Source organism: Elaeis guineensis, chromosome 4 (assembly GCF_000442705.2).
Source record: "Elaeis guineensis isolate ETL-2024a chromosome 4, EG11, whole genome shotgun sequence".
Classification (NCBI taxonomy): Eukaryota; Viridiplantae; Streptophyta; class Magnoliopsida; order Arecales; family Arecaceae; genus Elaeis; species Elaeis guineensis.
The window spans coordinates 117,562,400-117,588,536 of NC_025996.2; the positions used below are offsets into that span (position 1 = coordinate 117,562,400).

The 26,137-nt window shown below is 36.7% G+C and overlaps 1 protein-coding gene across 1 annotated transcript; it reads right to left on the reverse strand.

The window, feature by feature from the left end:
* Nucleotides 1-455: 455 nt before the first annotated feature.
* LOC105042740 (protein S-acyltransferase 21) lies at nucleotides 456-25,566 on the reverse strand. The gene is given in 11 exon segments (XM_010920039.4): nucleotides 456-1,511; nucleotides 1,598-1,792; nucleotides 1,944-2,024; nucleotides 4,430-4,558; nucleotides 4,684-4,712; nucleotides 4,715-4,754; nucleotides 4,847-4,915; nucleotides 20,128-20,339; nucleotides 20,430-20,532; nucleotides 20,627-20,740; nucleotides 25,255-25,566. Coding segments are annotated over 11 exon segments (1,902 nt in total). The 5' UTR covers nucleotides 25,300-25,566; the 3' UTR covers nucleotides 456-626.
* Nucleotides 25,567-26,137: the final 571 nt, after the last annotated feature.

The window sequence follows — 26,137 nt, forward strand, 5'->3', positions numbered from 1 at the left end:
CAAACAGGCCCTTAGTTCAAAATACTTGAGGTCCCCGGAATCATACGTGGTTTTGCTTCAATGGTAGATTAGATGCTGATAATTTGTAAAGAGAAACCGGCAGTTCCCCGAAAACATGTACTTCATGCTAAGGGTAGTGTCTCTATCATCATTCTAGGGCTCACGGAGGACTAAAAGAACAAAAAGAAATAAAAAGCAGGTTGAGGCATGCTTATGACTGCTATTTAGTGAAAGATTAGGAAAGGGAGATGCAGGAATGTTCATACGTGCTGCCTAGTCTCATTGTTTGAGAGAGCGGGTCTAAGATATCTACTTTCATTTGTCAACATTTGTTTATACTGAAATTAGAGCTGAATAAAAATCACTTTTTTAGTGATTATTCCTGAGAACGCGTCCCTGTTGTCAAGATTTCGTGATGTTGAAGGGCCTTAAGATTTTTTTTCTCAAAAAACAAGTCTCCAAAATCCATCTATAAAACTAGGCTCACTGAACCCAGCGCAGAGGAAAAGTATATATGAAATGAGAATGTGTAAAACATCCAGAGAATCTCCTAGGTTCTCAGCATGTTAAAAAGCAAAGAGGATCCCCACAAACAATGTAAAAATACGACTCTATCTACAACTCTTTCATGGCAATCTAGATGACTGATCATTCTGAGAGTCCCTGGGAACAAAAACAGGAAGTTGGCGAGACCCCCTTGACCTGTCAATCCAACCCTGCCTCGGATTCGAAGCACCAATGTTTCTGAAGCTCCTTGATGTGGTTTCATTTATGAGAGGACCACCAAAGAATATAGACTGCTCAGTACACAGAAGCTCAGTGCGAGCATCCTGAGAAGCCAACCCTGGAGTACCCTGAGAGGACACAAAACGACCAGCTTCAGGATCCCAGTAAATTGAACTTCCCACTAAGGTACTTGTGCTGCTTTTCCTGGGAGGCCCTTGCTCTGAAATATTACCAGCCACATTTTCATTCCCATCATTGGATTTCAGTGATAAAGGAGATCGATTTGCTGATGACTGGTATATCGGGTTGAAGTGTTTTGTGTTGGAAGGTTGCTGCTCCAATGATGGAGTAAGACACAATGAGTTGGTGTGGTGAGGACTGCTGAAGCTACTTGGAGTTTGAGGATAGATTTCAGGGTCCTCCCTGCTTGCCCTGCTCGGTGGGTAAGACGTCTTCAGAGGTGAAGACTTCACAGTACCCAACCGGTTTTCTCTATGAAAGCCAACATCAGCACTTACAGTGCTGCTTCTGCTGCTTACATTCCCGCTTGAGCATCGATCAGCATCATTTTGGATGCGGGAACTGATGGGCTTCAAAACTGATGACGAGGCTCTGGCTTTGGCTGCAGCTCGCATGGCCTCATTAGAATCCAACTTTGCAAGCTTCCAAGCACTTATCCGAACTGGACGTTTAGTTGGTCTTTTTCCTATTTCTGATGAATCAATGGCATCAGGATCAACAGTCGATGGAACTCGGCCCGGTTCTAAATGTGGGATTATCTCATCCTGTCATTAGAGAGATAAAATCAGTAGGGGACAGAGAAAAGAGTCGCACATCAAAAGATTAATTTCATGATTTATGAAAGAAATACCTGCTGATCCACAAAGATTCGTGGAGGCGTACACCATGCACCTCTGTACTGCAAGCCAAGAGAGCTTCCACTTATTGCCGTGGCAGCTGAACTCATTGGTGAAGATGGTAGGCTTTGCTGATCCTCATGTACAGATGGCCCAGGAGGCTCACTCTGTGTTCTCATTGCGACTACATACTCATATGTCGTGATACCCTATACAAGGATTAAAATACCTAAGGGATCATGTTGTCTTTAGAATAAATTACAAGAATAACAGCAATAAGAGAAAAATAGCAGTGATCCGTAAAATAAATACAAAGCTTAACAAGAAACAGAGGGAAATAGAAGTTATTCAAGTACCAACCTTCCTGATCAATATCATGTGGAAAAAGAAAAGTTCCCCCAAAGGCACAGAAGCTAGCAACGAAAGAGCTGTACATAAGGCCTGAAACAAAACAACGAAATTGTCAGTAGATTGCGCACCAACCATTATCCAAGCTAAAAAACTGTGTAAGATTTGCATGATTATGTGTAACTCCCTATAGTGGATTCTAAGATTCTTATCATTGAGTAGTATGGCATTATCATTTTGCTTGATGTTAGTGATGAGAAACACTAATGCTGAGACTACAGTGAGTATAGTTGATATTCCAACCATGCGATCAAGTTAAGCTTGAAGCATTTGGCAAAGATTCTTCAATATTATCTGAAGTGACTCCAGAGTTCAACATCTTTGATACCCTTAACTTCCGACTTCTCAATCATTTCTCTTGGATCTTCAGTATTACAATGTGAAATGATGGTTCTATTTTACCAAGATTTTCCTTGATGATTCCCACAATAACAACAGGACACTTCATCAAAATTCCTGCTACACAAAGAAGCCCACTGCTCTCTACAATATTAATTCCTCCCTTGAAAGGATGATAAACATTTACACACTGCTCTCATTACCATTCTTGTGGAGCTCATATTTTGAATAACGATCATCACCATACGCCAAAAATCTTAGATCATCAAACCTCTCATCAGTAGGTTCAATTAAAAGTCATCTCCAACACAAGTCATATATTTCTTCTCTAAAACAGTAGCAGGTTTGAAATCTTTAGCAAATATAAGCAAGCAAAAACTCCACAAGACACTTAGTTCAGCATTTGGTCTACCTATTCCACCCAGATATTTCTAACTTTTCCGAATAACAACCATCTCTACCACAAAAGTCTTACCACTGAAAATTGTTCCTTACTTGAACACAACGGTTATTACCAAACAACGTGAGAATCCTAACTCTGACCAGGCATCATCATAAGGAGTTGCTACATTCATCTAACCTTCAATTGTTATTCGACAACCAAAATCCCTCTCAGCCCTTTCCATTTATCAAAAGAAGAAACAACTCTGCAGCATCTGGCAAGAATAAAAGTAAGCAATCCCAAGTATCTTGGTTCCCTGAAATGAATCAAAGGCATCTCTTCGACATGCTACATTTTGCTCTCTCCTTTCATGTATTGTAGTCTACTCAGTAAAAAAAAATAGTATGTCAAAATACTAATATCACTACCACATTGTGATATCACCTTGTTTCCTATCATTGCAATATTACTCAAACATCCCAAGGGATAAATGTTCCAATTTCTATTGCAACATGAACAGAAGCTATGCTGCCAAAGTAACTATAAAGCAAGCTCCAAAGTATGGGTGTTGTGAAAGCTTGTCGAACAACCTACCGAAAGAAATAAATAGAGTCCCATATACTTTACAAGAAGTGCATCAAATAACACAATATTGATCAACCATATGGTCCATCAGCTACATAGGATATGCAATAATGAAATCTTTAATTTAAGCACTTAAATTAAAGCTTCTTAGATACATGACACCTTCAAGCATCAATTAGTATCTAAGGAACACGTTACAAATGGGCTCAACTTCTTTCTCTTGAAGTGAATACTTTTTGTTTCAAGAGAGAATTAGTTTAAATTTAATGCCTCAAACAAATCAAGGGAAAAGACACCAGCCACAACTAAGGCAGCCCCTGTGATGCAAGGTGCCAACCTAGGCACTTGGGCAGCCGCCTCGCACAAAGCCCTAGAAAGTGAGAGAAGTGTATGATGTCTGCTTGTCTATGCACCTAGGCAGGAAGCCTTAGGGGGTTAGGCAGCTGCCTGTAACAACCTTATGTCCTGCATGTCACAAACATTAACAACTTAACGTGCCAAAAGTTCAATATGTAACATACGTCTCATCCTATAATGGAACCTAAACTTTTCCAAATCCATGAATGAAATCAAATTCTTCCACATAATCACATTTAGTGAATAATTGATTTCATTTGTGACACAGGCAATCACAAAAATAAGCAATTATTCGAGGTACCAGTATTCAAGAGGAATTATATGAAGAAATACTAATCCTAGTAATAACAAAATATATTATGATCTTTTAGACTTAAAAAAAAGATGCAACTTTTGTTATAATATGTTGCTAGAATTTTATTAAGCGTGTACAGAAAGCAACAGTGTCCTATATTATCCCAACATACTTGAAAAATTGCATAAGATGCAACTTTTTCACATGGAACTGATCCTAGAGAGATCTGAGCTTTTATAAACTTTTCTTTTTAGTCACATGGAAAGGAACATTTAAAAGTTCACAGCATACAATATAAATACCACTAAAAAATCATTGTTTTAAGGACAATACAAAGTTATGTTAAAAGATGTCATTACCATATTCTCCAAAAATTCCTAGTTCTAACTTTATAAAATGGAATTGTTCATTTAAGCATCCACATACAATCATCGGAGTGCAATTTGGTAGAAAAAAGGATCAAATATTCTAGATGCATACCACGATTGTAGCAAAAGGAGCACGGGAGAAACTCTCTCCTAGCCTATCAGCTATCTGAAGTTCAGTCGCTCTTTTATCAGTGAAGCACCGGACAAGGACAGCAATACCAACCCCACATTCAACCGCAAGCTTATATAAAACAGCAAAAGAAATTACCATCATTAATGACGACCTATCATGGGAAAACTCAAGTCCCAAGAATGCAGATTTCACATGTAGAAATAAGAACTATTATTGGACACTCCACCACCTACCCATGCAAGGCTTGTGGCCATGAGAAACAAAAAGTAATATAGTTCTTCCTTCCAACACAATTGTTCAACCACTACACCAAAAGGACAAGAATCTTGAAGCATCAAAATTGATTTAGTAAATAGAGAGACAAAAAGGAAAGCAAGATGAACTCTGGAAATATACCCGGCAATGATGATCAAATCCATCTACACATTTATCACAACTTCTGCAATGTTTGCTCAATTTACGCACCTAAGAACCATCATAAATGTAAAATTGGGCATACATATCAAACTTTACCAAAATTGATTGAGTATTAGCAGACCTCAATAGCTCATCCAGCTGAAAATGTGTGTGTGAACAATAAATGTCAACAATTACTATGCACATTATATCCCAATCCAAACAATTAAAAAATATCTTCCAGAAAATAAAAAACAAGTTGACATTTCTGTAGGATATAAGATGAAGCTAACTGAAATGAATTCACGAAGCACAGAAGTAAAATTATGGTTATTGTTGTTGTTACTGTTCCTAGTAGGAGCAGCAGCAGCATTAGTATAAAAGCCTGACACGTGCATATCTTTCTCTGACAAGTAAAGTCAACTGCAAACTTGATCACTCTTTGCTTAGATAATCGGGCGCATGCGGAGTGTGGAGTTGATATAAATATCATGTAGATGGCACAAAGATACTACCTGACATTTATTCTCCTGTCATCCAAACCATGTTTTTCTATGCATGGGATTGACTTAATGGGCTATGACGTAGGATTTTGCACCGCCCCACCCCCTCCCCCCCAAGTTGGCTGTTCTCTAGTCTCAATAAGCAGAACAAAAGTTTGTGGATGATTTTGTCAATTTAAGGAAAGAGGAAGGTTTCTAGGTCTGCTCTACAACTTAAAGAATGAGCGTGGATACTAGGGAAAGAGATTTGATGCATTTTAGGTGCTCTGAGAGGCCCTAGTCTTGTCATGAAGTTTAATTCAGGCAACAGATGGAACTCTGCCCACTCTGAAATTATAAGTGAAGGCTTTTATAAATATGAGCAAATAAATAATACTGGACTGCAAGACTAAAAAAAGATAATAAATAATAGATATTTTTTCACATATTAAAAGCGAAATTAGATGAAAAAAGGAAAAGGATTTAAAGAAAAAAAAGGAGGGTCAACAAAGAGGGAGAGAGCACCAGAGAGAGTGATAAGAGGCCAAATATGGCCAATGAAACTACTTACTTCTTCCTAAAACATGCAGCATGAGCAGCCCTTTCAACTGGCCTTTGCAGACTATTTATAGATTCGAGCAACCTTCTAAACTTTCTTAAGTTGAACCAAATAATTATGACTAACCCCCCCCCCCCCAAGTTGGCTGTTCTCTAGTCTCAATAAGCAGAACAAAAGTTTGTGGATGATTTTGTCAATTTAAGGAAAGAGGAAGGTTTCTAGGTCTGCTCTACAACTTAAAGAATGAGTGTGGATACTAGGGAAAGAGATTTGATGCATTTTAGGTGCTCTGAGAGGCCCTAGTCTTGTCATGAAGTTTAATTCAGGCAACAGATGGAACTCTTCCCACTCTGAAATTATAAGTGAAGGCTTTTATAAATATGAGCAAATAAATAATACTGGACTGCAAGACTAAAAAAGGATAATAAATAATAGATATTTTTTCACATATTAAAAGCGAAATTAGATGAAAAAAGGAAAAGGATTTAAAGAAAAAAAAGGAGGGTCAACAAAGAGGGAGAGAGCACCAGAGAGAGTGATAAGAGGCCAAATATGGCCAATGAAACTACTTACTTCTTCCTAAAACATGCAGCATGAGCAGCCCTTTCAACTGGCCTTTGCAGACTATTTATAGATTCAAGCAACCTTCTAAACTTTCTTAAGTTGAACCAAATAATTATGACTAAGCATTTTCTCTCCAATCCAAAACCTGTCTGAAATTATAAAACTAAGATTTGCACAATCTCACAGAGGAAAATCTAAAACTGTGCCAAATTAAATATTAAATAACTTTAGGAATTATCTAATCCAACATATAGCCATGTAGGACCTCTAAAATTCAATCTTAATTGAAAGAGGAATATAGGACAACCGAGCCAGCATTAAAATATTACCAAATCAAAAAAACCTGAAAATTCAATAAAAATTTGAAGTAAAAAATAAAAAATAAAAAGTCTCCATTTGCTTCCACCGTGTAGATGTCATTCCCAAGATCTTCATGACTTCTATCATCTTGTTTCTATTAGATCTTCAAATGTTATTAAGAAAGACCAATGAAGGACCTCGACATGATCGAATGATCACATGGTTGATTGCTTTCTTATTCAATAATTAGGGGCCACTCAATTAACTATTGGACAAAGTCAATTGCAGATTCCTCAAATAAAACCAAACTATGCTACCAGGGAGGATTGCTCAGTAAACTCATGCATGTTGCTGGAAATTCCTACATGCTATGAGGTAGCATCACCTAGCATCCTATTTAGTGCCATAAGTGATACTTCCTTGGGGCTTGGAGAACCAGCTGGGAGAACTCCAACAGGTAAGGCATTTCCACAGTGGCTTTCATCCAATAAAGAAAAAAAATTAAGGAAACATACCTACTCCTTGCATCCATGTGTTACTTCATTTTTCTTGTATTATGATTTTTTGTGGCCAACGGATTATTTTCCTCCGTAGAAACACTTTGACAATGCCCTTTGAGGAACATTTGCTTTTAATAAAATATTTTTATGCTCTTTTTTCCTTAAAAGTAAAATGATGAACAAGCCCATCAACTTACTTTTATTCCTTATCGAAGCACAAGATAATGGCTTCAGAAAAGACCATTCTAGTAACATATGATTATATAAAAATAAAAATAACTATTATCAAGCTTTTATTTTAATATAATGACTGTTACAATGTAAAATACAAGGCATTTACATTGTTTAAGTGGATAAAATAACTATTCTAAATTCTTCTTTTCACCAGATGAATACATTTTTTTAAATAGGTGAAGAAAAATTGGGGCTAGTAATATCATTACTTTTATTAATCATTATTCATCATTATAACAGTAAATAACAACTGTTACAACCATTATTATTTTGTTTAAAATAATCCTAGTATAAGCAGATCTATGCATATAATGATCATTATACTTGATAACAGTCTAATGGTTTAAGAGGGGGCCATTATAATGGATTATAGCGATAATAAAAAACTTACTCCTTACACCAATGCCTTGTATCTCTCATATCCCAAGTTAATGGACCCTTTTAAGCTATTATTTTATGTTATAACTATAATAACAGTCATTGAAAGCCTAGATCAACCAAGGAACAGGTTTATTTAGAATAAAATAATAATACTGATGCAATTGTATATGATTAGGATTTGTGTAATTAGTGATCTAAAACAGAGTGCATGCTGTCCCTTAACCGCAACAACATTGCTTATATGAAATTATTATGTAGTAAATATTACATATGGGCCAACGGGGTGGTCCTCTTAGCACTATGTTGTAGCATATGCACTACATTTATAGCCCACCTAGCAATGTAGGGCCACAATATGCAACTCACTCTTATCTGAGATCCTATGTATGAGGTAGGTTCATGCTAATAATTAGATTTAATGATGGTTTAAGGTGGGCCGGGTAAAGACATTACTAATGTAAATATGTCTATTATGTCATAACTATTGTTATTAGATACTAAGCACTTAGTTGTCAGTTGTTAATGTTATTAATATTATTATGTATCCAAAATAATATTATTCTGTTTTTTATTTTATTTAATGCATCTTACTTACTTTTAAGTAGTTTCTATATATGCACAACATGCATACTATATATGCCCTATGCGGTCCCTTGACCACTTGCACACCATGATGCTTTTTAAACTAGATCTTGACACATGCAATGCACATGAGACGAATGATGGAAGGTTATGATGAGTGTATTTGATGTATAAGGGAGATTTTAGTTGCCAAGCATCTCACATCCTGATTTTTTAAACATGTAGTTTTATTCATTTTCCAACAAAATTATCTTATTCAATTGGGATTTACGAGTTCGAGCTTTTCAAGAGAGAAAAAAAATTAGTGACCATGATCTTAATAGAATAGTCAAGATGCCTTTCTTAACTAGAGTATTTTTCTAGAGATTCATATATATTTTTCTTTCTGCATGCTGTTCTGTTTGAGACTTGGAATACCAGAATTTCCAAGATATGTACTCTTACTCATTTTTCTTTCTCCATGCTTCACACACATTGCTTTTTTTTTTTTTTCATGAGACCATATGTGAGTGGGATGATTGGGCATCCACATTATTTTAAAAATCAGCTATAGTGGCCACTATATCAGATACTACAGCAATTTTGAACCAAAACAGCCATGCTATGTGCCATGGCAGCCTGATAGAGCCTGGGTGTATAGCATCCAATATAGTAGGTGAAGAGCCACTATAACAGCTTATAACGGGTGCTATGTTCCCAAGTAGGCTGGACTGGTTCTAACCGGATAGATTCAGCACTTAAGCAATAATTTTACCTGTGCAGATGTTTATTATAAAAAGCCAGTTCACTTATTTGGGAGCCTTAAACGAATGGAGACTGGGAAAGAACGGATGCTTCCCTCCCAGTATTGTGCCACTAAAGCTCCAATGCTGAAGCTGCTTCACTGGTGCTATACAACGAATGTACCACCTAGCTCACCTGTCATCTTTGTTTTATAGTTGATGTTATGCATCTGTGGACATCTTTATCTTATAAGTGATGTCATTATATTTGGTGAATAATGATACTTGTTAGCTTCTTGAGCTTTATATGAATTGGAATCATGATGCCAGGTTGATAATATTTTAACACTTTGTCTGTCTTTGACCTTTTCTGCATGAAGTTAATGTAAAGTATTGATTTTTTATGCTTAGTAAGAAAAAATATTGATATGTTTTAATAACCTGCTTTGTGTTCATATTGGATGCTGTAGTGACTATAATCTACCATCCGCTATTGAACCCCCTTGCCACTATGTGCTCGCTATCTGCTTTTTAATATGCTGAACATCCAATTGATATACCGAGGAGTTCCATTACATATAGCAGGAGATCATGAAAATAATAGTGCCATTTACTCAATAACAATTCGCCATTTTCTTAGTTAAAATAAATTCATATTTGAACTTAAAAAGTTTGTTATTTAGATGAGCTAGAAAACTATCAAATATAATTATTTATCTTGTTGTGGAAGTTATAAACAATATGATGACTCCAAAGAGAAAAAAATTCGGTTGGTGAAAATGCTTGTCTTGAAAAGAAAACTTTATTATTTTATCAAATAACACCAACATCAAATAATGATTGTCTGTCATTCTTGTCATATAACAACCATTATATTCAAATAATTTCTTGATAATAATCATTTTAAATTTATACTCTTATATATTAATCTAATGGAATCTCTTAGAATCACTCCAGTGACCAATAAAAAGTAAAATTTATTTATCATATACACATAGAAGGGCACTTTTCGAAACTTATTGCTGAGTAAAACAAGCTATCAGTTATGAAAAATCAAGAAGATGGAGAAGAAGAAGAAACGTGTGGATGCTTGGAATATATAGCCTTGCTTGAAGTTAGTGCTTCATACAAAAGACAATTACACTATTTGCAATTCTTTTAGCTAATTCACCAAGCACTTTAGCAGGTATCAATTATGGTCATCAATAAGAAGCTAGGCGCTACCTTAGTGCGTGTAGGCCTTTTCTGCCTTATGCATGAGTACCCCTAGCATCCCCCAATACCTAGATGCTCCATTTTTAAGGTTGCTTGAAATGTGGACACTCTTGGATTCTTGGACATGACAAGACTATACATAGTGGACACTCTACTTTGAACCATCCTTCTGACATTGACAAAAAGTGCTGACGAATGGCACTTTCTTTGTGGTGTCAAGCAAGGGACTCCAAATTTCAAGTAATGGGCACGTTATACAGACTATAAATTACATTTTCCATTTAAAGTTATGAGTTATACAAACTATAAATTATATTTTCCATAAAAAGTTATGAGTTATGGCAGTGATCAATCAACTACATATCTGACCCTTTATACATACAGTGGACTAGAATTGTGTCAACCGGATATCCGATCATATTTGGTCAATCCTAATCAAACAATGGGGGCCTAGAAGTTATGATCAAGTCGTTGGATGTGACCTACTATCTCTAAATTGCGTAGCCATCAAAAGTTGTGTGATTTGGAGACTCCTACACTATTCAGAGGAGAGATGGAGGACGAGGAGCCTTTTCTTAATTTTTCAATCATCAAAACTAAATTACAAAGAACCCAAAGACCGTTACTTATAACAAAGAAATTTTGAATCCCTGAGATACCCCTTACACCTGATTACTTAATGGTACTACTAGTCAATCCTAAAGTTCACCAAGCCCTAAAATAATTTTGAGATCTTTTAATCTCAGCTTTTCATTCACTAAATCACTAGAAATTACAATAGACACCCAGAAATAATTAAGACCCAGTTTTGCACAGGAATAGTTTTATCCAGAATAGGGGGGATGACAAATAAGTTGAGATAAAAATGGAGGCACAAACTAAGGTAAATACGAACATATTTAGCAAGCTTAAGAGGACAAAGTCAAAAGCTTTCCAAGATCTCTATTTTCCCCTCCAGTATTTCCTTCATTTTGAAATGGCAAAGGGCGTGTGGTAAGATAAAGTGGAATAAACTAGAAAAAGCTTGCTTTTCTTTTTCGTTTATTCCACTTTATCTATGAACCAAGCAGAGCTAAGTCCTAAGAAAATAAAAGAAACAACAAAATAATGTTTATCCAAATGTATTGGCAATATCAATGATCCATAGCCCTCCAACATGTCACAATATATAACTGAAGGAGTATCTCTTAAAAACTCAAAAATCATACTCGACATAGAACTCCTAAACCAATTCAAAAATACAATAAAATTAACAGGTAAAACAAACTTCTCAATCTCCAAGTTTACCTCTATCTTTCTCATGAGTGTACTCAAAATGAATTTCAAGATGTAAATTGAGCAAATCAAAGCATTGAAGGATGCCGAGTGATTAGAAAGATGACAGAAGGTTCATCTATCTATCTCGTGGTATCCGCAGCTACCAAATGATTGCAGCATCAATGTCCCTTCATAATAACTTACAAGAACCAGCATCTTCAAAAAGGTTGTTTCTGTATCAAGTGACCTAAGGATTATCATGTTTAGGCCAAAGGGGCAGGCTTCCTTGGAAGTTAGTTGCCAGATTCTCATATTCCTAGGATCATCAACAATTAAAGGCCTCTCTTGTTGAAGTGGGTATGGGAAGAGTTGAACTCAATATGACTCATTCCTCGAAACTTTTTGTTATTTTGCACCTTCCAGCTCCAAGATTCTTTTCCACCAATTGCCAAAATAAATTATGCTCTATGATGTGATCTCATAGGTGGGAAGAGAACAATTGAGAACAAAGATTTAAAGGTACATGGATTTGCCCAGCTTCAGTAGACTTTGGACATCTGATGATTTCACATAGTTTAATAGGTCATGGCATAGTTTGGGCATTTGCTACAGCAAGATCACATACCCCAGATCAATCCCTAAGAAATAAATAAAAACAAAACAAAAATATCCAAACGCACACTTGCAATAGCAATCAAAATATAATGGACAAAACATCAATTGCCAACGTAAGCTTAGACAAGAGCCAGCATGAATGACATTGTTGCTAAATTATTGTATTAATTGTTGGGTTTCGGGTTGCACAGCAGAATTGATTTTTTTTTTTTTTTTTTTTTGCATGCTAACATCTTATGAAAACATGTGCAGAGCGAAACCCAATCCCAATGATCCCTTCTACATTAGCAATCAAACAATATAAAGCACAAAATAGGTTAGACAATTACCTTGAATCAAAACATTATCTGATTCGATTCGGACTCCACAAGGCACCCAAGTGTGTATCCTTCAACGGTGATCCACACCGGAGCTCGATCAAGAACCTTCCAATCTGAATTTTGCTGAACCCTTCTGAAGAATATCAACCCTTGGATTTCCTTTTTGGATCAAATCCAGTTGCCTCTCTTTTCTCAAAAGCTATGGCTTACAACTCTTCCTAATCTAGAACTCAACCCTTGAAGACCAGCCTTCTTAAGAAGAGGCAGATTTGTCTTTTTCTTCCTCCCCACTCTAGCTGTCTAACTATTTAGGCTCTCTCTAAACTTCTCACCCCACAAGTGGATTTTCTTCCTATCTAGGCTTACTTGCCTTGGTTGGATTGCTTGGAAAACTAGATGGAGCACCTCCCTTATATAGAGGCCAAGGCATGGAATACGGTACCGCCCCTTACCATCCGTATCGTACCGTACCGGTCTCGTACCCGTATGCCATACCGAAACATACCGACATTACCGTATCGTACCGAACCGCATCCCGACATTAAACAAAATTTTACCAGAACAGGATCCGGTATCGGTACGGCAAATCTTGGGCCAAGGCGTTCTCAACGCACGAGCAAAAATAAATGATAGAATGAATGGCACGTAACCTAAGGAATTAATACCATAAAAAAGCATGATTAATTGAGACGTTCAACCTCTCAAATCCCACATGAAAAATCCTTTTAAACGTTGGCTAATTAAGGCATTAAATCATGAACGTTAAGGAAAAGAAGAGTATTACCAAGAAAAGGACTCTTCCTTCTTGTGTGCCTAACTAGAATACATGCGTGACTCTCCCTCTTTCTCGTGGAACTCTTCCACATTAGGAAGGTTTGGATGCATGGACTCTAGGAGGCGTGAGCCCTCTTTGATCTAGTCAAAGATTGAATTCCACCCAAACATCTTTGGGCGCCAGAAATTCTTTTTTTTGGCGCAACATCTTGACGGAAGGAAAGGATGGCGTGCATTATCTCTTGACTTGGTCAATGGTTGGGCTATATTAAGAAACCAAATGGCACCCCATAATTTCTCTCCCCTTTACGTGAGATCATTATCTTTTTGACATGAGAAAAACATGCGCCCCATCTTAATCTAGCGCATAACTCTTTGGCAACTTAAGTTTGACCATTCCAAGGAGATTTGATCAAATTCAATTGGAAACTTGGGTTAACCCATGTGCTAGCATGTTGATTAAACCCATTAGAATTTCAAATAAACCCAAATTGATTAGTCTAAGATCTAATCCCTTAAATGTGTGACACATTAGGTTCCACACCTAGCTAACAGTAGACTTGAGCTAATCCAATCGAATTACGTCAAGCCCAATTACATCAATCAATAAGAACTCCTAATTGATTGCTGAATTAATTTTTTTTAATTCATGTGCGTCCACAAATCAAGATTGACGTCTAGCAACATGTCATAACCATTCAGAAGATGTGAAATTTTCAAAATATCCTTTGATGGCAAGTTATCATATAATTCAAACCTTCGACCATACAACATCCTGGATAAATCATGGGCATGGAATCACATCAAACCCAAACACCTATCTATATGTATCTCGATCTAATGATAATGGCTCGGATGATGAAATATTAAAAATTTTTTCTAATTTTTATCCTATTTTGGCCAAAGATTTTTTGAGTTATCATCTTATGAGATCACATAGAATGTACTCTCCTCTTACAAAAAATGATCGATTTCTTATCGATCACTCACAACCTCCATACAGACTTTACCATGCCCAAAACATCCCACACGTCTCAGAAAGTCATGCTACAGTATGAACCAAAACATAGATCCACATGCACAAGGTACCATGGTGATCTCAGATCTAAGGATCACTTCACCACTTCCACTAGAGAGTCATCTGCTGACATACTTGTAAGGCTCCATTAGATGTTCTCTCTGTAAGTTAATTCAGTGAACTCATTCTCCAATGAGCACTCACATCCTTGTATTGGTGTCACCACACGAGTAATTGTAAGATTAATCATCCTCTCCATCAAGCATACATAGGATGTGCCAGTCTTATTGAAATCATTAATCTCCAACTCAATGATCCTATGACTGAAAATATTTTAGATTGGAGCTATCATAGTTTCAGATCTCACTGACATGATCTCATCATGGTCCTAAAATATTGTCCTAATCTATGGGGTTCATCACAATCTTAGTCAAGTAATAAGATGCAACACATGATGAAACAAAAATAGCTATTTTATTAATAATTGATTAATGTCATGTACATGAGTAGGAAGATAAAAATACAAAATAATCCTATTGCATCAACTATATGATTGACTTGCAAGGCACTATTCTATTAATCTCCCACTTGCACTAAAGCCAATCACCCCGTACTTGATGCTCATGCTATCAAGATGATAGTCAAACGGCTGCTGTGATAAGACTTTAGTGAATGGATCCGCTATATTGTTCTTTATGTCTACTCGCTCTATAATCACATCTTATCTTTCAATAATTTTCCGAACGAGATGGAATCACCTCAGGATATACTTGAATTTCTGATGAGATCTTGATTCCTCTGCTTGAGCAACGATCCTGGTATTATCACAATAAAGTGGCACAGAGTGTTGAATCTCAAAAACAACGTCCAACTTAAAGATGAACTTCTTCATTTAAACGACTTCATTTGGAGCCTCATTTGCAGCAATGTTCTCTGCCTCAGTAACTGAATCAGCCACAGTCTACTGTTTGAAACTTTTCCAACTCACTACTCCATTTAAAATAAATACATATCCCAAGATGAATTTACTATTATCTGGATCAGATTGAAAGTTAGAATTTGTATAATATTCTAGTTTCAAATCCGAACCATCATAAATGAGAACAAAGATTCAGATCCTAATGAGATGTCCCATGGGCTACTGAGATGGGGTACCATCCCATATATCGGGATAGGACATCCCGCTAGCATCCCAGTAGTCCGATCGGAATGTCTTGAGACATCCTCTATCCCAAGTGTCGGGATGGGACGAAATAGCAGCGCGTTCCGTTCCACGAGAAAATCGAGACAAGCCCATCCCACAGGATTTAGAATCTTGAATGAGAAAAGCATCTCTAGTCCTTCCCAAATACTTGAGAATGCTCTTCACTGCTTTCCAATGATTCTTTCCTGAATCTACTTGAAATCTGCTTGCAATGTCCAAGACATAAGCAACATCAAGCCTGCTACATAGCATAGGATACATTATCGATCCTACAGTCAAAGCATAAAGAATAGAACTCATTTTATTTCTCTCTTTAGGTGTCTTAGGAAATATCTTCTTAGAGAGATGTATGTTATGATTCATGGATAAATAACCTCTTTACATCCATCCATGTTGAACCTCTTCAACATGAGATTTATGTACCTAAATTGGGACAAGCCTAGCATCCTTTAGACCCATCTCTATAGATTCTTATACCAAGTATATAAGCTGCTTCATCCAAGTCTTTCACGAAAAACTTCTATAATAGCCAGATTTTGATTGATTGCAGCATCGGGATGTCATTCCCAATGATTAATATATCATCTATAAACAAAATTAAGACAACGGCACTCCCACTTGTCTTCTTGTATACACATGGTTCATCTATATTTTTGATAAAATCAAACGATTTGACTATCCCATCAAAACAGATGTTTCAATTTCTTGATGCCTGCTTTAATCCATAAATGGATTTCTTTAGCTTGCATACTTGATATGTCCTTCCACTAGAGACAAATCCCTCTGGCTGAGACATGTAGACTTCTTCCTCAAAATATGCATTGAGGAAAGCAGTCTTCACATCCATCTGCCAGATCTTATAATCATAATATGCAACTATAGCAAGCAAAATCCGAATAGATTTGAGCATGGCTACAGACGAAAAAATTTTATCATAGTCAACACCTTGTCTTTGTCTGAAACCTTTTGCCACTAATCTGACCTTGTAAGACTCTACTTGGCTATCAGCTCTAATCTTCTTCTTGAAGACTCATTTGCAATATTTTTCTTGGAACCCTTCTTGCCTGTCGTCTTCTTGTTGATCTTATCCACAAGAAGAACAGAAGCCTTTTCTCCCTTGAAATGATTTTCGGCTATCTTCAACATGTTGAACAGCTCTGACAGATTCAGTTTGTTTATATGGTAGTTGATAACAAACTAATAGGAGTCGGAGCATGATTGTAGGATTAGATCCTGACTCAGCTCACTATCCATCACAAAGCCCAATTGACCCAATCGAGTGATTAAGTCAATCATCTTCAAAATATAGACTTGTACGGAAGAGCCCTCACTCATCCTTGTACAGAATAACTGCTTAGATATCTCGTATCTAGAAGTCCTACTCTGTTCTCCATACAACTCTTTCAGATTGAGAAGTATGGATTGAGGATCCACACTCTCATGTTGCCTATGCAACTCATTACTCATAGAGGCTAATATGATATATTTGACAATCATACTATCAGCCTGCCACTTCTCATAAGTGGCCCTTTTCTCCTCTGTAGCATTGTCTCTGATCGAATCAAGACTAGAAGTATCTCATAACATAGAAAACTTTCTCCTGGATGAGAATGATTCTTAAGTCCCTCAACCAGTCCACATAATTGGATCCGATCAGTTTATTGACATCAACTATGCCATACAATGAAAGTGAAGATGCCATAAGTATAGTAAAATCTACAAATAATAAGAACATAATATAAGCAGACTACTTGTGATGACATGCACAATTAAATTACATCTTTTGTCTAATTGCACCTCCCAATAATTTAGCGAATTTCATAGCCCTTACTCATAGAAATGAAAAACCCTTACTCTTAGGTTTCTTAATAGGGTTGAGATCCCAATTTTTCATAAAGACCTTGCGGATAGCACAACAAGTATCTATGAGTTCAAAGGTAGACAATTCTTACCAATTCCATCTCATACAATTTTCAGTATCTTTTTTGCTTGTAAGACACTTATAGCCTTGTGGGTAGCACAACAAGCTACAGTATTTTAGTTAAGTTTCATCCTTCATTCCTATATAGTCATATCTGAACAATGCTTCCCTTATAGATAGCACAACAAGACAACACCATTTAGATATGCCATAAACATCTATATACACCAAGACAATATCATATCAATCCCCATAGCAAACCTTGTAGATAGTACAACAAGCTAGCTACAGATCTCGATATACTCTATTGACTTAGTATAAAAGAAAGCATGGGTAGTGTTCTTAACACTTTGCCATATAACTTAATATAATTTTGATGAAGGATTTCTGGTCTCAAGCACACCCTTAACATATATACAGTGTGAATCTACCATTATGCTACATAAAACATGCTATTCTAATTGTAATATCATTCATAAGTCATGATGTTAATGTTTGACCTAATGGTCCAATTCATGAGCCAATTGACATTGGACTGTATATTGGACTCAACACAACTCTTGTTCCAATCCAATCGCATGACTTGATTCAGACTTAATTCGAACTCTAATCCAGTAAGGATTTCAAGAATCAAACCTTAATCCAATTAGGTTTGACCAGAGTCGACTCAAACCCTAATCCAATTAGGTTTGATCTTAACATCTATCTATCATGATTCAAGTTATAGCTACAAAATTTTGAAAAATTGAAATTTAATTAATCAGAAAATTCATGCATAAGTTTCAACTATTGAATAGTGCAGCAATCAGTAAATTCTGAAATCAGAAATTTCAATAACCAAAATTTCAGCCATGACATGTCGAACATGTTATTAACATTGACCATGGCCAAAACAATTTTGGTTTTTATAGAAAGATGCTATTGGCCAATCAACCATCATGACATAAATGAATTAGATCTAATTTATATTACAATAATAACATACATGTTTGATTGGAATGGTCAAACCCAAAGTGCCAAAGAATTGTGCGTCAGACTAAGATGGAGCGCCTATTTTTCTCATGCCCAAAAAATAATGATCTCACGTAAAGGGGAGAGAAATTATGGGACACCATCTAGTTTCCTAACATAACCCAACCATTGACCAAGTTAAAAAATGTTGCACGCCATCCTTTCCTTGCACCAAGATGTTGTTGTGTCAAGAAAGAGGATATCTGGCATCGAAAGATGTTTGGGTGGAATTCAATCTTTGACTAGGTCAAAGGAGGCTCACACCCCCTAGAGTCCATATGCCCAAACCTTCCTAACATGGAAGGGTTCCACGAGAAAAAGGGAGAGTCACGCGTTTATTTTGATTTGGCGCAAGAGAAGAAAGAGTCCTCTTGGTAAAACTCTTCTTTTCCCTGACGCCAATGATTTAATGCCTTAATTAGCCAACATTTAAAAAGATTTTTCATATGAAATTTGAGATGCTGAACGCCTCAATTAATTATGTTTTTTTATGGTATTAATTCTTTGGGTTACGTGCCATTCATTCTCTCATTTATTTCTGCTCGTGCATTGAGAACACCTTGGCCTCTATATAAGGGAGGTGCTCCATCTAATTTTCCAAGCAATCCAACCAAGGCAAACAAGCCTAGATAAAAAGAAAATCCACTTGTGGGGTAAAAAATTTAGAGAGAGTCTGAGTAGTTAGACAGCTAGAGTGGGGAGGAAGAAAAAGACAAATCTGCCTCTTCTTAAGAAGGCTAGTCTTCAAGGGTTGAGCTCCAGATTAGGAAGAGTTGTAAGCCATGGCTTTTGAGAAAAGAGAGGCAACTGGATTTGATCCAAGAAGAAAATCCAAGGACTGATATTCTTCAGAAGGGTTTAGCAAAATTCAAATTGGAAAGATCCCTGATCGAGCTCCCGTGTGGATCACCATTGAAGGGTACACACTTAGGTGCCTCATGGAGTCCGAATCGAATCAGATAACGTTCTGATTCAAGATAATTGACTAACCTATTTTATGCTTTATATTATTTAATTGCTAATCTATAAGGGATCATTGGGATTGGGTTTCGGTCTGCACATATTTTCATAAGATATTAGCATGCAAAAAAAAAAAGAAAATTGAAATTCAATTCTACTGCGCAACCCAAAACCCAACAAAGAGCCAACATTAATGTCATCTAATGAATATGCCAAATGTTTGACATCATTGTTGAGCTGAAATGTAAAACTAAACTAAATTTAAATATTTGACCATAAGTCACTTTGAAAGAAAAAATCCAGATGCCAATACTGTTGCATCAGAAAAGTTCCCCTTCCAAGATCTACTAAAACTCATGAAAATAAGGGTTGAAACAAGAAATGTGAACTCATCCTTTGGTAGCATCTCTACTCCAGCTCCATAAGAGTAAATCAGTAGGCCTTCACAGGCAATAAAGGACATAACAAAAATGAAGATAAGAAATATCATGGAGGAGATGATATAAGCATAATGAGTTTTTCTAGCCCGAATGCAAGCGACACAGAAAAATCTTAACAGCCAAAGAAAATGAAAACTCTGACGAGTATTCCAAAGGAAAAAAAAGGCACTTGATTATCTGGCCAATGGCAACATGACAACTAGATGAGTATGAATTTTTCACCTCTGCATTGCATAACGTGCAAAATAGTGCCTCTGCCTCATCATTGCTAGCTTGTTGCTCGGTGATATCCTCATCTTTGCGGCAATCTTCTTTAAGCAAAAGAGCACAAAAGAAACAGCCAATGCTAGAGCAGGTCCTTGAATTATGCTTCCCAGTTTTTTCCTCAGTTTTCAAGCCTATCTTGCTAGGCTGTTCTAGAGAACCTTCATCCCCTATTTCCCACGCAAGAAAATCCAAATGTATTTAAAAGTTATACGTGATAAATTCCTAAAGAAAACAAGCAACAAACAACTTGATCTTACTCTGTGTCTTATAAATTGATGCCCCTTCAAAATTGATTAGAATCCCAGGATCAGCAGGATCAATAGCCGTACATCTGACATAGAGAATAAATACAGATAGAGCCTGAAACAACAGTAATATGATATGGATGTCAGATGATACAAGAGATTATCAATTTTGAATATAGGTATCATTAATCAGAAACAAAAATACTCACCAAACAACTATAAACAGCAATAGCTACATACTCATATAAGTCCTTTCCAAGAAATGGTGCGAAAAAGGCATAGAATGCAATAGATAGCAAGAAGAATACTGTTATTGCAACCACCTGTCAACCAATAAACAACATCACTGAATAAAAGTAGTAAAACATTCATATGTGAAGGAGTGCCACTCCAGAAAGATAAAGTTCACAGACAAACAACAAGCCACAATGAAATGAATTATATGAAAAGCAGTTTTTGAGAAAATAAAAATGAAAAATAAAAAGCAATTCTATCCACACAATGCATCCTTCCAATTTTCAACTGAGCACACATGTTTTCATTTTCATTATACTTACGTTTGATCCATCTAGTCATATTACATCACACTATCAAAATTAATACTACTCATCATCTCTTTCTTGTAAAAATCAAATGAGAAACAGAAAATATTTAAACATGGAAAAGAGCAGCTAAGGAGATGAAATTATCAAAAAACAAACTGTTAATGCTGGGGAATAGGATCAAGAAGTATGCACAAGAACAAGTGAATTTGAGTGTCGTGATGGAGAAGACTTATAAAACAAGTCATTGCCATTAGGAGAAACTGATCACAACTGGGACACTCCATCACTATCCATCCACATAGAGGTGCATTATTTGTCAAGGTAATCCGAGTGATGTTGAAAGTATGCATGAGGCACAATGCATAGATGGCCACAATCTTTTCTAGGGGTCAAGTCAGGTTCAGGGTCAGCTCGGGTTTGGGTTTGGGTTCGGCTTGGGTCCATATATCAAGGGCTTGTAGGCCTGACCAGTCTCAATCCAACCACAGCAAGTAAAGAATGCCTGACCCAAACCAAACCTATAGCCATCCTGCTTGATCGGCATCCAACCGCTAACCCATTTAATTGGTTTAGGTATATTTACTTTTGGGCTTTCTATTGCATAGGCAGCTTATTATTTATAGTTCTTAGATTGTTTGTACTACAAGTTATCTTAGAATCTTCTACTTGCAAGTTGTATCAAATAATCAGAACCTGTTTTGCAATTAACAACTAAATGCATTAACAATACCAACATTTGCAATCTTTCTCCACATTTTTTTTCTTAAATTTTGAGCTATCAGATGAAAAATCCGAATGGCTCGTGTCACTCACAACATATAATGACAATATATGTGTGTGTGTGTGTACATATATCACTGCACATATAGCCCTCATGACCCGATGGGCCCTATGGGTCAAAGGGGCCTTAACTCAAGCCAAACCTGACCTGCTGGCGGGGTGGGATCAGATCTATGAACCCAGCAGGTTCAATTAGGTGGCTGGATCTATTTTATGGCTAGTCAGATAAAAGGATCCCAGTCAAGATTGCCGCTCCTAATCTTTGAGCCTCATATAACTCAAGGCCAAAATATTTTAAAAAAATAATGCCCCAAATTCACCTCACTTAGATGCAAATGCACTAGAAAGCATGCCTATATGATTCTACGTGTGCATGAAGCTATGAATAGCTGCAAGGTGTGCTATGAGTTCATGTTGCGTGATGTTATAACTGTATATGCTCGTGTGCCTATGATGCAAGTGTGCTCATGCCTTAAATGCTCACAGAGATGCCAATGCACTAAAAAGCATGCCTACATGACTCTACATGTGCATGCACTATGAATGGTTGCAAGGTGTGTTATGAGTTTGCATTGCATGATGTTATAACTGCATTTGTGTGCTCATGTGTGCCTATGATGCATGTGTTTCATGTGTGTGTGTATGCGCACGCGCATGTGTGTGTGTGCGTGCTTGTTCTACAATGCGTGTATGTTCACACAATTATCTGCAGATTTGGTTAAAATCATCTAGGTGCCATTATGTGCTTTCACAGTGCACTTGTGTTATTTTTACTGTCGGTATGCTTAGCATTACAAGATCATTACATGTGCCTGGGTACATATATGCACATATGGGTGTTTATATATGCCTATCTATATGTGATTGTATAAATATATGTACTTTTCTGCAAGTTTATACATGTAAGGAGACATAGGCATGCATGCATGCATGCGCTCTCCCATGCACACCTGCAAGCCCACAAACCCACACCGACCTGCCCGCCTGCTCGCAATGGAGACTAATGCCCACATACAACTTTTAATACCTTAGGGTAAACCCTATATTAAAAGCTCCAGAGAATAACCAAAATATGCAAATCTGCACGCGAGATATTCAAAATAATGAAAACTTTTCTTTGTACCATGTTTTTGTAATGGACTTAGAAATTTGTTTCCTCCTGGATCAGTTCATCAGACCACCCATGACAGGCCCAAGAGTACAGAACATGCCTCTTAAGAGTGCAGATCATTATTCTTGCTTTCCTAATGGAAGGCAATATAGACAGAAATGCTATATTAGCTCTAAAAATTTTCATCACCCTATACCTATGGAACATCATTCGGGTGTTAGACCATACTTGCCTGTCTGTTATTTGGAAATCTGAATTTGTCAAATTGTCAATCATTTAATACACATTACATAAGATATGACACAAGATAACTTAAAACACAATAAAATAATATAAAGTACCTTTCCTTGATTTTTTTTATAAAATTTTTCTTTTTTTTATCTTTTTTCATCAAAACTCTGAAACTCAACAAGAAACCGCCAAATCACTAAAACTGTTAAAATCAAAACTATACTTGGGGACCAAAACCGAAACCAAGTTTAAGCCCTTGATGTATCATAGAAATGATATATTACATATATTGTTGGTCAGTCACACAAAAATAAGCAACCAACTCATTATTTCTAAGGGGTAACGTTACCAGGTAAATTGAAGGGTTCCCGAACCAATTGTAACGTTAGACAACCTGGGAGAGTGATTGCACTTGTAGTTGTCAATGCAATGCACTCAAACAAAAAAGAATTTCCCATGACTGTAACTGCAAGGAAAGCAAACAAACACCTGAAAATAGGATTCAAGCTTTTCTACTTGCAGTTAGAGTTGTACTGCAGGCAAGTGGAAGTGCAAGCAACTAAACAACCTCTCAGTGGAAGCATTTGACTAACACAGCATAGAGTCAGTAACGTGGAGTTCTATTAGTCCTTAAATTTGAAGCATAATTTTGGTATTTTTTCGTTTCTTTAATTTAACTACACCTATAAAATTTTTCAAAGCCATGACATGAGATCCAAGCTTCCTTCCTCATCAAAAATATGTGATTTTGTGCACCTCAATACACCATAGCTTTTGGACAAGCTTACTCTGACCATGTTATCATGGCCCTTAAGTTCAAAGATAAGATTAAGCAATGTTATTTCTTTAAGTTCTTTATTTATAGGATTGGTTTAAGATTAAGTATTATTTTGGATAAATCTAAAGTATGCTTCTTATGTTAGATGCAGAGACGTATAAACTTTATATTCAACCTACGACATGGGATCACTCTCACAAAATTTTCTGTGGAGATAGTTGTTGTGGAAATTGGTCGAGTCTATCTCCTCTCCACCAGCACTTTTGTCTCAGTTGATTCTATTAGAAGTCATCGAAGTAAAGAAAGTCCGAAGTCAAGATGTGACTACAGAAGTTATAACAACATTAGCATTAGATTTAATATGGGGTTATATGTTTTGCATATGAACATATCTAATGTGATAAGAAAAAAAAATTAGGATGTTAATGACTTTTACTATTTTTCTTTCCTTTTTGATTTGTCAAGGATTGAGCATAAATTTCTTCTTCCCCTCTAACCTATTTCTCAGTTTACATCTTTTTTCATGTATTCATTCTAGTTACCTGGGATCCAATTCTGTGCCAGGTTAAGTTGCAAATCTAACTGGAAACTCTTAAAAACACTATAACCATATATTGATTGAAATTATAACACCATTACCTTATTTTCATCTAATCATCACGAATCGGAACACTTGTTTAATGAGCTAATATGTGATAAAACAACTGATTAGAAGAAACGTAGAGGAAGATTATCTTTTTGTTTTCTTGATGATTGATAGAAATGTGACAAAGGAAAACCAAATCTTGCGAAGGAACTGAAGTGTTGAAAAAACAGATCATATAAACAAGCAAAGATACATTATTTTATTAATCAATTGGCTCTAGCAGAACTTTAAGCACATGAATTCACTCAGATATTCAACGATGTACCAATCTAGATTGTCAGAAGTGCAGCTTCATGCAACATCAATAAAATAAAAATTTACAAAGACATGGCAATCATTAAAAACAGCAATTGGCTTTGCGATTGACAAAAGAAGCCACCAGGAAAAAGAACTTCTAAACAATTTGCAACAAATAAAGTATTTTAACCCCCACCCCCCCCCCCCAAACCACACACACACGCACGCTAAGAACAAACAATATAAATTATGAAATAATGTTGCCTAGAATGTTATAATTTAAATACATCAAAATCGCATGCCATAAAGTTAACACAACCAACATTGCAAGAACTGCCGACAGCTTCCGTTAGATCCCACTCAGAAAAATAAACAGCACAAGTTCAGCAAATTCATACCATCAAAACAGAACGAAACGAACTAAACAACAATACATACATCAGCAATAAGAAATCAAAAAAAAAAAAAAGGAATTTTGGAGTCAAATAGAAACGTATAATCGCTTCTACCTGAAAAGTGTGGGCTGGGAGTTGCCATCCGTGACGCCTTGCCATCACCAGACTACCAAAATCTGCGCCAGACCAACAGCATTACCTCCAAAAATCCATGTCGGAGATCGACCGAAATGCCACGAGATCTACGAAATCTACTGCTCGAACTCAGTACTGGAACCAAATCCCAACCGGATTTCCCTACTCCTGTCCCTGATCTCGATCCAAATGCTCGCAAATACGAAGTCCGTCTCGAGTTTGGAACCACCCCCAAGGGTTTTACGGGCGTTTGAACGTATCGGCCACGACGGACGCCGCGGAAATGGAAAGCGAAGCGAAGGGGTTTTAACCTTTACCGAGGTCCGTTTCCCCTCTCGTTTTCTCACTGGCCCCGTTCGTTCCCATGCGATTCCCGTTCCCAAATTTCGCCGACTTCCCACCCGCAGCCGGCCTCTTTTCCAAATCACGGACGGCTCCCTATTTTCTTAACCGTCCGATCTTAACTTGTCCACTCACTGCCCGTTATACCGCGCTGATCATGGCCGTCCAATGAGTGGAGCTCCAATTAATATAACCGACCCAACGGTTTTAAAGGCCGAGCTGTGTGACGGCTGCCATGGCAGAGGTCTTGGTAACCATGAAGCATTTTTAACTCGTTAAAAATATATTTCACTCTTTTCCCGGCCATGGGATTTCTTTAACCGCCGCTTGTCTCACATAAAGTAGTACTTTTTAATTGCCCATGGCTCTTGTTAAATGGGATTTGGTGGTAATGGTCAAGAGCAACTCTTTTGTTTAACAAAGAATTGGTAGCTCAAGAGATGGAATCTTGCATTAAATATATCCTCTTAGGTGTAGGCATAGATTGCTACTGAGGATGGGAATAGTTGCAATATTCTGC